Raw genomic sequence first — 15043 nt, forward strand, 5'->3', positions numbered from 1 at the left:
GCTGAGACATCGTTTGTCGCCTCAGCTCTGAAAGTTAACTTCCAACAAGAGACCTTCTCAGTAATAAAGTATTTAAGAAGTTCCAGATGTTTATTCAGGAATTAATCCTGTTTTGTATTATTTGATTGGAAGAAAAAGCTGAGAGGAGGAGGTGAACTTGCGTTTCTTGAGCCTGCTGAGAGTAGTTATGCCATTAGTCTGGATCTCTTCCTGCCAGATCCTGGCATAGCAATTAAAGCGAGGTGGTACAATGGGTTATTGCCCTGGTTTTGAATCCGTGCAGAAAGGGTTCACATCCCGGTCACTCATTAAAACAAGGCTGCTAACTAAGTACGTACAAGATTGTCATTTTTTTTTAAACCTGGTGGTTTGGGTATCTGTGGTGGCATGACTGTCTTTTTCTATTCTGCCTCAGAGCAAGAGTGCCTGGTGTTTTGATGTCAATAGTTTTAGCTCTGATATCCCAGCTATCTCAGAAACACCAGATAAATTGATAAAATTGGAGCATCTGCTCAAAAGAGAATGAAAGGGGAGAAAGCTATATTGCTCTCGGATGACTTGGTATTTTGGTGTTCTTTTCGGTAATTTGATGGTCAAAAGAACCAACTGGTGCAGGTCTTCTAATGTGTTTCTCCAATCTTCAGATCGCATTGCCCGAAACCGCAAGACTATCGTTTGTCCAATGATCGATGTTATTGATCATGACCACTTTGGATATGAAACTCAGGCTGGAGACGCAATGCGAGGTGCATTTGACTGGGAGATGTATTACAAGAGGATCCCTATTCCTCCTGAGTTACAGAAACTCGATCCCAGTGATCCCTTTGAGTAAGTTACTGAAACGCAGCGTGCTAAGAGCTGGCTAACAAAATAAAACCCTGCTACGGGGTTAGTTTACACCTCCGTGTATTAGAAGCCAGAAGCTGATTGTAAGCTACTTGGTTTTTGGCAGCTGTTTGCTTTGTTGATTTAAAAGAACTGTATTGTGTAGTAGCTGTGAACGCTCTCCTTTTCATTGCTATTTTTTGCCACCTTAATTCCCGCAGAAGTTAACATTTCATTTAAAACTGTAATGTGTAACATTTAATGTGGTCATTTATTACTGAGATCTTTCAAACATAACTTAGTATCCCTAATGCTCTGCCAAAAACAACAAGCCAGTGGCAGCTTATATGTCATTCCCAGGTGGGGGGAGAAGAAAACCTAGCAGAATAATTACAGCAATTTTGATGATTGCAGTGCATTGCAGAAGTAAATCTGTGATCAAGTTATGTTCTGCTGTTGCTGTGCTTGCCAACATTGAGACAGTTCTGCTGTCCTTTCTACTTCTGCAGCATAAAAAACAACGACAAAAAAACACCCTTGGAGGTCAAGCTCAATGACTTGATCATAGTACTGAGACAAAGAGCACTAATGTGCAGGATATGGGTCCCTCTGGAAGAGGTTATGTTCTGTCACTTAATGGTGAACTCTCTTGCCTCTTTGGAGGAGAGGCATTTATTGCTTCTGAAATGAGCCTGGTCTGGTCCTCCTCATTTGCAAGTGGGAAATTACTAGATAATGCAAAAACAATTGCTTGTTCCTGCAGGGCAGCAAATGCACTGTGAACTCTGGGTGGTGAAAAGAATGTTTGTGAAATCTTGCTTTTGTTTTTTAAATGTTTAGCTAGAGATCTGTATCCTTGAATATGTTTGTAATATGGAGTCTGGTTTTTCCTTAAGGTCTCCTGTAATGGCTGGAGGACTGTTTGCAGTCGATAGAAAGTGGTTCTGGGAGCTGGGAGGGTATGATGCAGGTCTGGAGATATGGGGAGGAGAGCAATATGAAATATCCTTTAAGGTGAGCTATTTTCTCTGGAAATTACTTTTGTTTTTAAAAGTAAGAATTGTTCTGAGACACAGAATGTGAATGATCTATCTTGTCCTTGCTTTTGCGTGTGACTAAAGGTGAAAGAGCTGGGAGTAGTAAGATAGTGTGCAGAAGAATCAGCGATGATGAGGGTCAGTTTTGGAGCGTTAGCTGGGGTGCCCCCGTTCTGTGCTCACAGCTGCAGATGCATGTGCTCTTCCCAGCAAGGGTAAGTCAGCTTGCGTGGAGCTATCTGTAACTCTTAGGCTTTTTGCACTCACCCTAGCAAGAAGATGAAATATTCTCCTTCAGTGAAAGGAATCCAGGCATCTCATTGCTCGCCTGGTTGAGTACCTTGGGCCTGAACTTGAGTTTCCCAGCGATGAGAGTAACTTACTGTCTGTGCTCAATCCATCTGAGTCCTGGCTGCGAGGAACCGAGCCTATTAATTACCCTGAAAGAAATCATCAACAATCGGAATAATAGCGCTGCTGCTGGCAGTGACTTCACATCATTATCTACCTGGCATGGGGACAGCTCTGTTACTTACTGCGTGATCAAGCTGCTCAGTTCGAGGGCTTTAAAGTAAGAGTTAGCCAAAAGCGCATACTAATAGTAACAAGTCACTGCGACCCATAAAGACCACTGGTAGCTGTGTTATCACGGAATATGGCACTCTGAAATATACTCTAGGAAACCCACTGAGTTGCCCCACATTGCTTCTCTTCAGTGGTGGGAATCCTTCCCATAACCTGTGGAGGATTAAGTAAAGATTTCAACATTTAACTCTGGGCCACAGCATGGTTTCTCTTTCAGAGATTGAATATATGGTGGATATGGAATATATGGGTATATGAATATATCTCATAGGTGTCTGGGTGCTGAACTAAGCTAGTTGGCCTCAGCACAGGCCCAGAAGTCAGCAGCAATGCTCTTATAGTGCACAGTTTAGCTTCAGCAACCGAAATTTCTCATCTGTCTCCCCTGACAAAGTCACAGATGATGTCTAACAAAACAGATTCTGAGATCTCAATGCCTCTGGGCAATTCAAGGCATATCAAACTGTATTCAGCAAGCCGTGTTACCATGCATATGTACAACGTACCACCATACAGCAAACATTTTTTTTTTCAGTCCCAAAAAAATCACAAAAAAAATAATAAAGCCATGGTGGAGATCCCTTCTCCTCTGTAACAGCAGCAGGGAGGGAGGGAGGGACTCGCTCTTTGGGGATGCCATTACAGGTAGAGCCATTTGTTCTTTGTGTTGCATGTAACAAAATTGTGTAACGGTGTCATTCTCCGCAGGAGGGGTAGTGGCAGCATTCAGCCTCTTTTCCTTGGCCCTTTTCGAAAGTGCTGGTTTCCAGGAGTGATGACAGTGGCTGGGCAAGCCCTTTGTCTCTAGTGCCCCAGCAGACAGTCACACTGCTTGATCTGCAGGAAATAAGACTGCTTCATTCATCTGTTTGCTTATCCTCTCTGAAGCACGCAGTGTTTTATTTCAGGCCAGAGATGGTAATTTATGGAGGGATAAGTTTGCTTTAATTAATCTCTGCAAAGAACCCCTTTTTTTTCTTTCATTGTGCAACAGAAAAAAATGAAGTTTTAACTGAAGGAGGCTTGGTATATTTTCAGAAATTGAGATAAATTTGATACATTCATCTGTGGCTGATAGATTTAATAATTCTGCTGGAATTGCAAGAATAGAAGGTTTGTTCATAGAATTTATGAAGCTATGACGTTTCCTGGAGAGCTTAGAGCTATGTTCTTACCTTTGGAAGCAGACTGAGATTTTGTAATTAAAGGGGCACTGTCAAATAATTTAAAGCACTGGGTATAGACATGGGGTACCTACTTTCACATTATTTATTATTTAATGCAGATGCAGATTCTAAGCGTGCCAAATTTACAGCTCAGCTTTAACAAAGAGTTCATTCCTATGGCTGAGAGTTGTGGGTGCAGGTACTGGTTTATACTGATGGTCTTTCAACCACTGCATCAGCTCTGGCTTTCTCAAGCCTCACCAGGAGGAGATATTTTTTTTGCCCTCAAACACATTCTTTTTTTTCGGCCATGTATGGACTGTACTTTACAGTTTTTTCCCTTTATTTTAAAATCCAGAACTCTGTGCCTGAGAGACTGCAAATAAACAAGCTTATTTAGGAGTCTCATGCCTTTCTGTTCTGAGATCCTATGTATTTCTGCCATCAGCTAGCTCTGCTGCATGCATTGAAAGAACGTTCAGGCTGAGAGCAAGCCAGCAGAGAAACCACCAGTCTTTAGCACCTCAGGAAACATTTAACCAGGGGATGGATCAAATTCCATTAATAAAAGCCTTGTTTCTTGGATGAAACGTGTACACAAAGCTTCACTAGAAAACACAGCATACAGTGGGGACAAAAATAATTTAGGCAAATGTTAAATTAGAAACAAACTTCCTAACTTGGGTCCTAACCCTAAATACTGGCTAGCAATCTCAATCCCTTAAAACAGGAATTTGTAGATTAGACATGACAGTCAGTCTATCCATTTAGGACAAAAATGTGTGCTCTTTTGACTTGTGTATATGCAGAATAGCTCGGTGTATTAAACCAATTCTTCTAAAGGTCTTCCTGTGTCAGGTCATGTTCAGGTGAAACGGAATATTTCAGTCTTGAATTTTGGTTGCTGGCATTACACCCATTCAAATGAGCCGCATCCTCTTGTAAGCCTTACATGCAGGATGCTCCAGGCAAAGTGCTCTGCAGGTCTGTGTGGTGTGAGAACCATTTTCCTTCATCTCAGTGGATTAACAAATACTAACCTTTGAGTGCACTCTTGGATTTTGAAGAAAGGATAAAAAAGCATGCACAAGTGTTTCTGTGCAGCACTGGCTACATTTCCTTTCTGCTGCCCCTAACTCTACAGGCCTAGTTTCTCTGTTCAGTGGTCACTTCTGACAACGTTTCTGGTTGTGTCACTGAACTTAGTGCTGACTGGGGCCTTTGCTGCTTATTCCAGGCACATACTGGCGCTGCTTCCCAGCAGCTCACGTTTGCCCACACTGAAACAGGCCTGGCATTTTGCTTTTTCTTTTTTTGAGCAGCACATCCTGCTTAACTCTAAGGCTCTCAGCTGCAGTGAAGGGTGGCTTCTTTCTCCCTTCCTATCCCATTGATGCAGAGATCAGTTTCAGACTGTCAACTAGAATTTTTGCTCTCTGTTCACCCTAAGTGCTTAGGTCAGATTTCAGAGTAGCCTTCCACCAAGTACCAGCAGGCAAATGGGCATGTACACACCCCTGTCCCCCTGTGAAATGCAATTATTGGAAAATGCTCCAGACGATAAGGAGGAGCTGTGCTGGTGTGTATTGTGCAAACACACAGATCCCAACGCCTCTTTAGTCACCTCAATCTTTTATAGAGCCATAAGTCCTAGCTGTAATGGCAGCTGATGCTTACAATGCAAAGAATTACAATTTTCCTGAATTACTGTTTGCCCTTGCTTTCATCCTCTCACTTACCTCGTTACGCAGAGAACCCCCTTGGCTTCTGCTCCGTGTCCTTTTCTTCCCACCTTTCAGTGTATGCTCAGACACCCAGCCAGCTTCTCTCCATTGATCCACCCCATGCGCTTTATATTTGTTGTGCCTCGCAGAAGCAGCTTTCTTTTCAAGGCTTGACTCACTCTTTTGTGTGTGTGTGCTTTTGTGTTTTTTTTCTTCCTGTCTTGGGAAGCATTGGCTCATCGTGCTGCAGTCTCTGGAAACCATAAACCTTGTACACCCGGATAATTTGTGTTCACACACCAATCGTGGTATTGTATTGTGTGTTTGAGAGGAGAGGTTTAGCTGTCTTACGTGTTATTGTTTTCTGAAATGGCAGAACGGGAATTGGATCAGAATAACATTCCCATGTAGAGAATAGGTGCCGTGTTATCTTCTGCTTTCATAGCTAAGTCAAAGGCTCTTGAGTCACTTTATGAATATGGAGTTATGGCTCTCCAGGCCACTGAGAAGACTGAAATAATACCACCTGTGTTATTCACTTTTCCTGTATATGCTTTAATGATATAGGAGAGATTGTAGCCATAGAGAAATCTGCTGCAGTATTTCCACTGACCTCACTGTAGCCGGGTTTTCGGTTAATTCCAGCAGATCTGTCAGCTGCTAGGTTCCTATCTCAAAAAGTAGATTGGTGAAATTGTGCCTGGGGAGGAAGAGAGATTTCCTGCTCTCTCCTAATGAGATCTGATTAGATCATTTTGTAAAGCCCAGCCTGCCGGACCAGCTTTAATTCTTGTTCTTGCAGCGTTCCAGTAAATTGTTGTTTGGAATTAAGTGCATCAAGTTCAGGCTCTGATGTTTGCTGTCATGTCAGCTAGTGAGGTTAGGCACCAGCTCACCCTTCTATAAAACAGCAACCATAAAAAAAAAAAAAAAAAAAAAAAAAAAAGAAAGGAAAAAAGAAAACCAAGAAAAGCAACTGGCTCCCTGGCTTAAGGAGGATGCAGTAAGTGGCAGGCAGTGTTAGAGCAGAGGCACCAGGAGCTCCCCCCAGAGCAGCGCCGTTTCAGCTGTTTGGCAGCGCTGTATTTTTAGCAGTGTAAGTTCTGATGTGTCATGCCTGTGAACTGTGGCCTTGTTTAAAAACAACCAAATATTGCCAGCCGAGTGGAAGTGTTCTCTCAGCTAACGCGCAGCTATTTCGGGTTTGCTTCGCTAGCAGTTATTCCTTGACAGGCCCTCGAATGTGATTCCCCTGACCTTTAACTTTCTAATGCTTTTGTTAGCTGTGTTTTACTGATACACGTCACACTCTTCCCCTCTCTCCTTTCTTCCAGTTTTATAGATAAGGGCTGGTAATTGTCTTTATGGAGGTTGTAATGAGTTCTGTCACCGCACAAAGAAGCTCGCTAATAAAATAAATCAAAGCAGCAATGAATGAATGGAAAGCGTGCTTTTAAAATTAGATTTGTACTGCGGGTGCCACACTGTCACTTGCAGCATGAGACAATATTAAAAAAGCACTGAGTTGGCAAAGTACCTGGAAAGGGTCGCGGAGGTCTGCTAGCAGGAATTAAGAAGCCTTCTGCTGGCTCCACACAGCGGTGTTGCAGCATCACTGGGGAGTAAATATTGTAAGGCATGATTAGGAAAGGAGCATGTAAAACTGATCGTAGATTTTACTTATGCAGTAAGTCAGTTGAGTGGCTTTTCTTATCATGTCATTACATGGGTTTATGTAGTGTCTTCCTGTGGGCCTGGAGTCTTTGTACCAGCAAGGAGCTCTTGACCCCACATCTCATCGCTCTGTCTAGCCTCCCGTACCCCTTCATCCCAGTGTGCCATACAACGTTTGGGCAGGCAGCAGGGCTAACAAGCTGGTGTTTTCGTTCAGGATTGCTTTACCCTAAAACACAGCTGGTTGTGAATCAACAGGGCTTACTTGGTGCTGGTGCAGCGTACGATGTGAAAATACAGGTTGGTGAGGGGTGTTTCTGCCTGTGCAACTCTAGGCTTTTCAGCTGTTCCTGCAGGGTTTTTTTTTTATAGTTCCCAGGTTCTGGACAGATCTGTTGCAGCTCTTACAGCTTTGTACAAACCCTCTATCGTAGAAACAAACAAACAAACAAAAAAAAAAAATCTCAAACTATTCTTTTTTCGGTCTACCTGTTAATTTCCTAGTGGTGAAATCACATTGTGGCTCTCTGTAGTAAAAAAGCACAGCAGACAGAGAATAGGAAACATTTCTAATTCAACAAGAAACTTCACAGAAGCCGAGTGCAAGTTCCTTTTTTTATATTCATCTCTTCTGCACCAGACTCTTAAGACACAGCAGGGACAAAAGGAATGAAATTCTGTAGGAGTGTTTGTCAACTTTCTTCTTGTCTCTCTCTCGCCGTAACGGCATGTAATTAAGTACCTTGAACTTTAGAAGTTGTCTGTGAAAAATATTCCACTAACTGAGAGCAACCAACCTCCATTGAGTTATACACAGTCAGCAAATGACTGTAATTATTAGGGCCAGTAGACAGAGCTGAAACTCCAGAGGACTTTAGTGTCAGAGCTAATAATTATGCAGCAGCCTTGGCCAAATATTTCTCTGCCGAGCTAAGTATTTAATATTGTCACCGTGGAATATTAATAGAATTGCCTGCTATGTGTGAAGCTGTTGACTAAGCTCATCGTACGGTGAACTGTGGTGGCTCAAATTAGCCACAGTGAATGGAGAGCTCAAGAGCTCTGCATCAGCTTGCAGCACCAGCAGGCCTTCTTTAATACTGCTGCCTTGGGGGTATTAACACAAGATCTAGGGACAAAACGAAGGCCATTCAATGTCATGCTTCAAGAATTTAGAAAAGCATTTGGCTTGAATAGCGAAGAGTACTTTTCACTATTGATTAGGTATCTCTGGGAAGCACGTATCGATATATTTCTTAAACCTAATGGAGCAGATGAGCTGCTGCAGAAATGTCTCCTTTGGTTTCACTTGTTTGGGCAAAATGACTACACCCAGGCTATAAATAAGGAATAACAGAAAGTTGTTGCAGAAAGTGAAGTCTTCCCAGATGGGGAAGGAAACATCTGGGTGTAATCCAGACATTAATCAAGCCTCAAGGTAGTCATCTTTAACTAGCGGTGTGTTTCACTGACTTTCTGAAGACTTTTTTTTTAAGGCAAACTATGTTTTTACCAGGAAGGGATTTATGCTTAATTGTAAGGTTGCAAGAGCAATGAGTGCCTGTCAGCAATAAAACCATAAGAGTGATATCCCAGACTTTGCAGTGATAACCACCAGGAAAAGTAGCAGGTCTTTACTGCTTTCTGGCACTGGAGCGGGCTCATGAATTCCCCGGAGCATTTTGCATAAGACCTGACCTGTACTATATATATGGCCTCCTTTATAAACAGTCTAAACCCAGGATCTTATATGGCAGTCCAGTTTAATTATTATGATCGCTATTGCTGTAATAACATATGTCAATTGAAAGTGTGCTGTTCTCTGGATTATTTTCTGTTCTTTCCTCTAAGAAATGCAAAATTAAACTGTTTAGCCATTGGGCTTGATAGTACTTGCACTAAATCAGGGCTTGCATGGTTCTAATCACGTAGTTATAGGATTTGAGACTAAAGCAAGGAGGGAGGATATTTCAGAGAGTGTGTACTTTAAAGTTAAAAAAAAAAAATCTGGGTTAAGCTTTTTCATAACTTGAAAGTCTTTCTTCTCTTTTTCTCCATATAACCAAGAGTGAATCCATCTCTGCTGTTTCACAGGTATGGATGTGTGGGGGTCGTATGGAGGACATCCCTTGCTCTAGAGTTGGCCATATCTACAGGAAATATGTTCCTTACAAGGTTCCAACAGGAGTCAGCCTGGCAAGGGTAAGTGACAGCGATGTTCCCCCTCACCCTGCATGTGATCAGACAGCAGCCTCTTGGAAGGTTTTGCAAAGCAAAAGCTCTTCTACTTTCTCCATCTCAAGCTACAAAAGATGTCCATCTGCAATGTGGCTGTGCTATTGTCTTCTGTTACGCCACAATGGGAGGAAAATTGAGGCTTGTAGTACACAAATTGTACTCATACGGGGGTCAAACGGAGCAGTTGTTGCAGAGGAGGATGTCTAGCACAAAGGGAAGAGAGTCTAGGGGAGCTACAGACACGTACAGACAGCTCCGTGCTCAAAATACCAGCTATTGCTAGGTGTTGAGAAGGAGCTTTGCAATCAGGCACTTGGTATGGAATCACCAATAAAAAAACAAGGTACAGTTTTATTTGTATAATAATTCAGTCATTTTAGTTGTGCTCTCCAAGAGCAGCAGGCTTCAGCGTGCTGATTGTGTTTCGGTGATTGAAAGACCTCTCGGTTTCAAGCATCACAGACCACTGAATGAGCAAGCTGTAATTCTCTGCAATGGAAGTTCTGTGCCATCTTATTTTTTAATCTAATGTACCCCAAAGAGGAAAGAGCCTTTGCTTATTGTGCAGTAGCTTTGTCCAATTAATTTCTCAAATTGAGAAGGGATTGCATTGCCCTCTGGTGGGGAGAAGAAAAATCATAGGAGCAGGAAGGCTGCAAAACTATAAACCACAAGAAGGTACCCTGCTGTCGTGCAGTCTTACAGCTTGCACGGTGTTAAAATGTTTCTCAGTTTAATAGCATTGTCCTAGTTACAGATTTGACTTTATTACCCAGCCCAGCAATGACCTGTCAGAGGGACAGAGCGCTCTCCTGTCTGTGCCATCTCTTCAGGAAGGAGCTATATTTCTTCTGATTCAGTATTTGTCTCTTGCGTACCCCCACAGTGCTGGAAGGAAATGGTGGACAGGTGCAGGGAAGGCTGTTTCGTGTCATCTAAGATTATAAAAGTCACCTTGAGGTGAATGCGTGCTCTTGTTTTGTGTAGGCCGCGCTTGGGGCAGGGTCGGCACGCTGCTCGTTCTTAACACCCGAATTTATTTTGGCAGTGGGTGACCACTGCTGGACTGACTGCCTTCAAGCGAGGTGATCAGTGCTGTTGGGTCGCTGAAGTCGTGACTGAACACGTCACGTTTCTGTGTGGCACCAGGAGCATCCCTGGTGCTGCCAGAGAGCACTACAAGGTCCGACAGTCTGCTGGGTGCCTGATGGCAAGCAGCAGGGCTGACTCTGGAGGGTAGTGTGTGTTCATTGCTGGGATGGATTTGCTCAGTCGATTAGGGTGGTGTTTTAGGGTGTAGCATTACAGTGATACACGAATTCAGCATGTGCAGTTATCTGTATTTTTCCCAGAAGAAAAGAAGTCTCACTGCAGAGCCAGTACAAAGCTGGAGTTAACACTGATGTGACAGGCATGATCTGGGGGGGATATTTGGTTTTGTGAGACTGCTGTGCAGATCAATGTGAAGTATTCTGCTGCCAGGGAGTAAACCCTTTGCTTCTGTTCTCAGTGGTCATCCCCTGAAAGTTGTGTATTCCTACCGTATCTCAGAGTTTCTCTTAAACAGCTTTTTACACAAGGAAACCAAAAAAGAGTGGTAAGAATATTGTGAACTGAAGCTTTCCAGAAGGGAGTAGTACAAATCCCATTCCTAGGTGAATATAAAATACAATAGGAAAGATATAAGAAAGAAGCTTTTTGTCAGGGACCTTTGAATGGCCAGTGGTATTTACCAGCATCATTCTCTGAGTTGCTTTTTTTTTTTTATTCTGAAAAATAAAATAGAAAACCAACTTTTGATTAATGTTGTTTTTCTTAGCCACAAGGAACTAGATATAATGGCCAAGTGCCAGGATTCTGTTTTGACCTCAGCTGAAAATATCTTTCTAAAAGTCCCCTGGAACTAGAGAATAATAAAAATAATCTCTCTCCTAAAGCTGGAGAGAAAGAGTGGATGTGAATGAAAATCCTTCCTGAGCAAAAACAGGGGAGCTGTTCTGAATGCTAATGTTGATGGTTTGTACAGAGATCTCTCATCTGTTTTTTTTTTCCCCTTGGTTTTCCCACATGGCTGTTGCCCCCACAGAACCTGAAGCGGGTGGCTGAGGTGTGGATGGATGAGTACGCAGAGTACATCTACCAGCGCAGGCCCGAGTACCGGCACCTTTCTGCAGGGGACGTCACGGCTCAGAAGGAGCTCCGCAACAACCTGAACTGCAAGAGCTTCAAATGGTTCATGAGCGAGGTGGCGTGGGACTTGCCCAAGTTTTACCCACCGGTGGAGCCTCCAGCAGCTGCCTGGGGAGAGGCAAGTTTGGGGTCTGAAGTCGGCAGTGGGCAAACAGGCTCAAAGCATTTCAAAGACCAGCATTCCCATACCGTTGTGTTGGCCTGCTCAATGAAAGCAGTGAGACAACAGTTTCTATTAGTGCAGAAATAGAAAAATAAATAGAAAAGGAGACTTGGCTCGGTCTGCATGTTATGTATTTAGTAAAAGGCAAAACACGCCAACGGGGAGAACTAGGAATAGGAGGCAGCTGAGCAATAGTAGAAATCTTGTATTTCCAAAGGGCTACACAACTGTTCTGAGCTGCTCTGCTCGTTGGTTTTCCCATCTGAAAGCCAGGAAAGTCATCCCTGGTTTGAAAGTCAGCTGTGTTCTGGGGGAAGAGGCATCTCAGGAGTGAAGTATTGGATTGTTGTACACAGCACAGCAGGCTCTGCAGTTGTGTAGCAAATGGTTTTTGCTGTGTCCTGCAGGTTATTTTACAGCTGGCAGTGGGTCCCATTTTGAGCTCCTGTGCTTTTTTCTAGCTGCTATCTGCCAGCTCAGATATATAGTTAAACGAGGAATCGTAAAACTGTTTCCATACAAATACCGCCACTATTTGAGGCAGTTTAAGTCTTCTTTTCTTTTGGCTGTCACTTGATAAGAGCAGGAGATTCAGCGACTAATTTGCTGTTTCAGATTCGCAATGTAGGAACTGGGCTGTGTGTGGATACCAAGCATGGAGCCCTGGGATCCCCACTGAGGCTGGAAAGCTGCGTGAAGGACAGAGGAGAGGCAGCATGGAACAATGTGCAGGTAACGGTTTGAGAAGCAAGGCGTTTGCAGAACTCTGTCAGGTGAGTCTTGTGCACCCCAAGACTCAAATGCTGATTTCACTTGATGGGCTTGGTAGCCCGATGTGGCATTTTTGCTTGTGGCAGGGTCTGGAGCCTGGCAGACTGTGCAGGGCTTTTACCTCCGCTTTGAAGTTCTCGGAGTAAACAAAAGAAAGCACAAGAAAACAATATGCCAAAATAATAAAAGAAACTGGTAACAAGGCAGCTGTAATATGTAACAAAGTGAATATTAACTTCAAAGGTTGTGCTGAAAGAAGTGATAGAGGAGCATCATGCATATTAATAAAGCTGCAGGAGCATTCAATAACCGCTCACTATCATCCTCCTGACAGGAGGCAAATACATTATAAACACCCAGCCGTTGCTGGAGAGAGATGAAACCAGTCGGGCTATAGATTCACCCTCTCGACATATAAGGTGCCAGAAACGACAGCTTTATTGTAGCAGAAGGGAGGGAAATACTAGTTTGTCTAAAGTGTAGTAGCTGAGCTGAGAAAAGATCAAGAAAACAATGCCTCTATTACAGAGCCATGCGTAACTCTTCGGGGGAATGGCTTCAGTACTAGGAGATAACGTGTTGCTGCATATCAATTTTGATGCATGAAAACTAGAAACCAATTTACTCGGGCACGATCCAAAACTAAGCCTCTGTTGTGTCAAGAGGATCTTAAACAATTAGTGTTGGCTTACATTGAGGAGGAGAATGCGTTTGGGGTTTTTGTGTTGCCTTGAACCTAAACGATTATGGTAATTTCTCTCACAAGAGAGGCTTAAAGGGAGACAGGAGCAAAGCAGCTTCTTTGTGCCAAAGGTTTTGGCCACACTGCTTCAAGTAGTAGCACTGCGCATTACTGGTCTTTCTTACTGTCCCACAAAATCCTCTCTCTGAAGAGAGAGCCATTCCCTCACCTGGGTCCAAAAGGAGCCCCCAGAAGAGCCCCTTCCCCATGGGGACTGAGGGAGGACATGCTGCCCAGCAGCCCTGCAGCTCCACCTTGGCTGGTGCCAGTCACAGGGGACGCTTGCACCCTTGCCAGAGACACTGTTCTGTCAGAGTAGGAAGCAGAAGCTTCACAGCAGCACCTGCATTTAAACACGTCTCTTATCTCTTGTGAGATTCAGCCTTACAATGCTTAAAGCATATGTGATAAGCAAAGCCGTGATCATCGTAAGATGCAGCTAGACCGTGCTCCTATTTCAAGCTGTGGCTGAAAGCAAGTGCCAGGGGAGCCGAGCATGGTACATCCACCGACAGTTCCCCCATGTTCCAACACTATAGATTAAAGATGTGCTGGCATCCAGCAGCTTTCATTAAAGCCATGATTTGGCCAGGCATTTGATAGGTTATGCTTAGTTACTAGAGCTAAAACCTTTTCTTTTCCTTGGTATCCCTCCTTTCACTTCACCCCAGCAAAAAGAGGTCTGGAAGGACTGAGTCAGTGCAGGGTCAGTAGAAGAGAGCACCAGGAAGCACTGCCCTAGCGTTTACCCTTCCAAAGCTCCTGTGAGCTGGGGTGGGAAGCTGTGGACCTCCTGATGTCTGGTACCAGAAGGCACGGGGCAAACTGTTCTCAAGGTGACTGCAGGCTGCCTGTGCAGACTTGGATATTTGGTGTTAACTCAGAGCTCCTGTAGCTCTCCCCCTTTTTTTTTTTTTTTTTTTGCTAGCTGCGAAGTGCTGTAATTGGTCAGCTGCTCACTTAATCCATGATGTATGTCTGCATTGCAGAGACATTCAAGGCTGCTATTAGTACCCAAGCTAACTAGCATGGCTGTGTGCAGCAGCACAGCCTCATTGAGCATGCTGCACAGCAGGCCACGGGGTAGCTCTTACGGATCCCCCGAGTCAGCAGTCCCTGTCCCCAGAGGGGGAAGCAGTTTTTCTCCAGGATAGTTTTGTCCTTTCCTTGAAGCAGTCCCCACTCTGTGGGCAAAGAAGGCGATATCGTAGTGCTGGTGGAAGCGCTGTGCCCAGTACCTGCTGTCCTGAGGGTCTGTTTTGTCCTAGCAGGTATTCACCTTCAGCTGGAGAGAAGACATCCGTCCCGGGGACCCTCAGCATACCAAGAAGTTTTGTTTCGATGCCATTTCCCACAGCAGCCCTGTGACCCTCTACGACTGCCACGGGATGAAGGGGAACCAGCTCTGGAGATACAGAAGAGTGAGTGTGTGCTGTGCGCGCGTGCACACGCGTGTGTGTTCATTAAGGTGGCAAGTTGCCTGTAGGCACCTGAGTTTCCTTCAGATGTCACCACCCGTGTTTTATTCATCTCTCAGTCACTGTGCCATTAATTACCCTTGATCAGAAAGAGCTGACTGCCCTGCTTCATGGGTTAGGAATTGTGAGCGCAGCTTCTCCAGGGCTTGCTAAGCAAAAGGGCATTGTCCGTGCAGTCCTGTCCAGGGCTGGCGGGGAGGTGATGCAACACCCTTGCAAAACCAGTTTGCAAAGGAGTGTGCTGCGTTTACTGGCTTCTTCTGAGCACTAGGAGGTCACGCCAAAAGTAGATAAGGGTTTATTCATCCTCCTGCTAAGCAATGCTTTTGTTGCAAACAGGTAAGCACATTCTTGATGAAATGCCCTGTCCTAGCCCTTGCAATCTGCACACACAGAGCTGCAGCAGGAAGAGAGCCTGGTGCTGGAGCACCTGCTCTCAGCAATAGCTTT

General features: G+C 44.2%; 1 protein-coding gene across 1 annotated transcript in view; it reads left to right on the forward strand.

Annotated features, from left to right (window-relative positions):
* Nucleotides 1-15043, forward strand: part of GALNT10 (polypeptide N-acetylgalactosaminyltransferase 10) — an 87414-nt gene that overhangs the window by 66113 nt on the left and 6258 nt on the right. The window contains exons 6-11 of the mRNA XM_084535729.1: nucleotides 645-828; nucleotides 1722-1839; nucleotides 9106-9213; nucleotides 11336-11557; nucleotides 12218-12334; nucleotides 14387-14536. Of these exons, the coding sequence (XP_084391855.1) occupies nucleotides 645-828; nucleotides 1722-1839; nucleotides 9106-9213; nucleotides 11336-11557; nucleotides 12218-12334; nucleotides 14387-14536 (899 nt within the window). The remainder of the gene's footprint in view (nucleotides 1-644; nucleotides 829-1721; nucleotides 1840-9105; nucleotides 9214-11335; nucleotides 11558-12217; nucleotides 12335-14386; nucleotides 14537-15043) is intronic.

The sequence above is a fragment of the Aythya ferina genome (assembly GCF_964211825.1).
Source record: "Aythya ferina genome assembly, chromosome: 14".
NCBI classification, from domain to species: domain Eukaryota; kingdom Metazoa; phylum Chordata; class Aves; order Anseriformes; family Anatidae; genus Aythya; species Aythya ferina.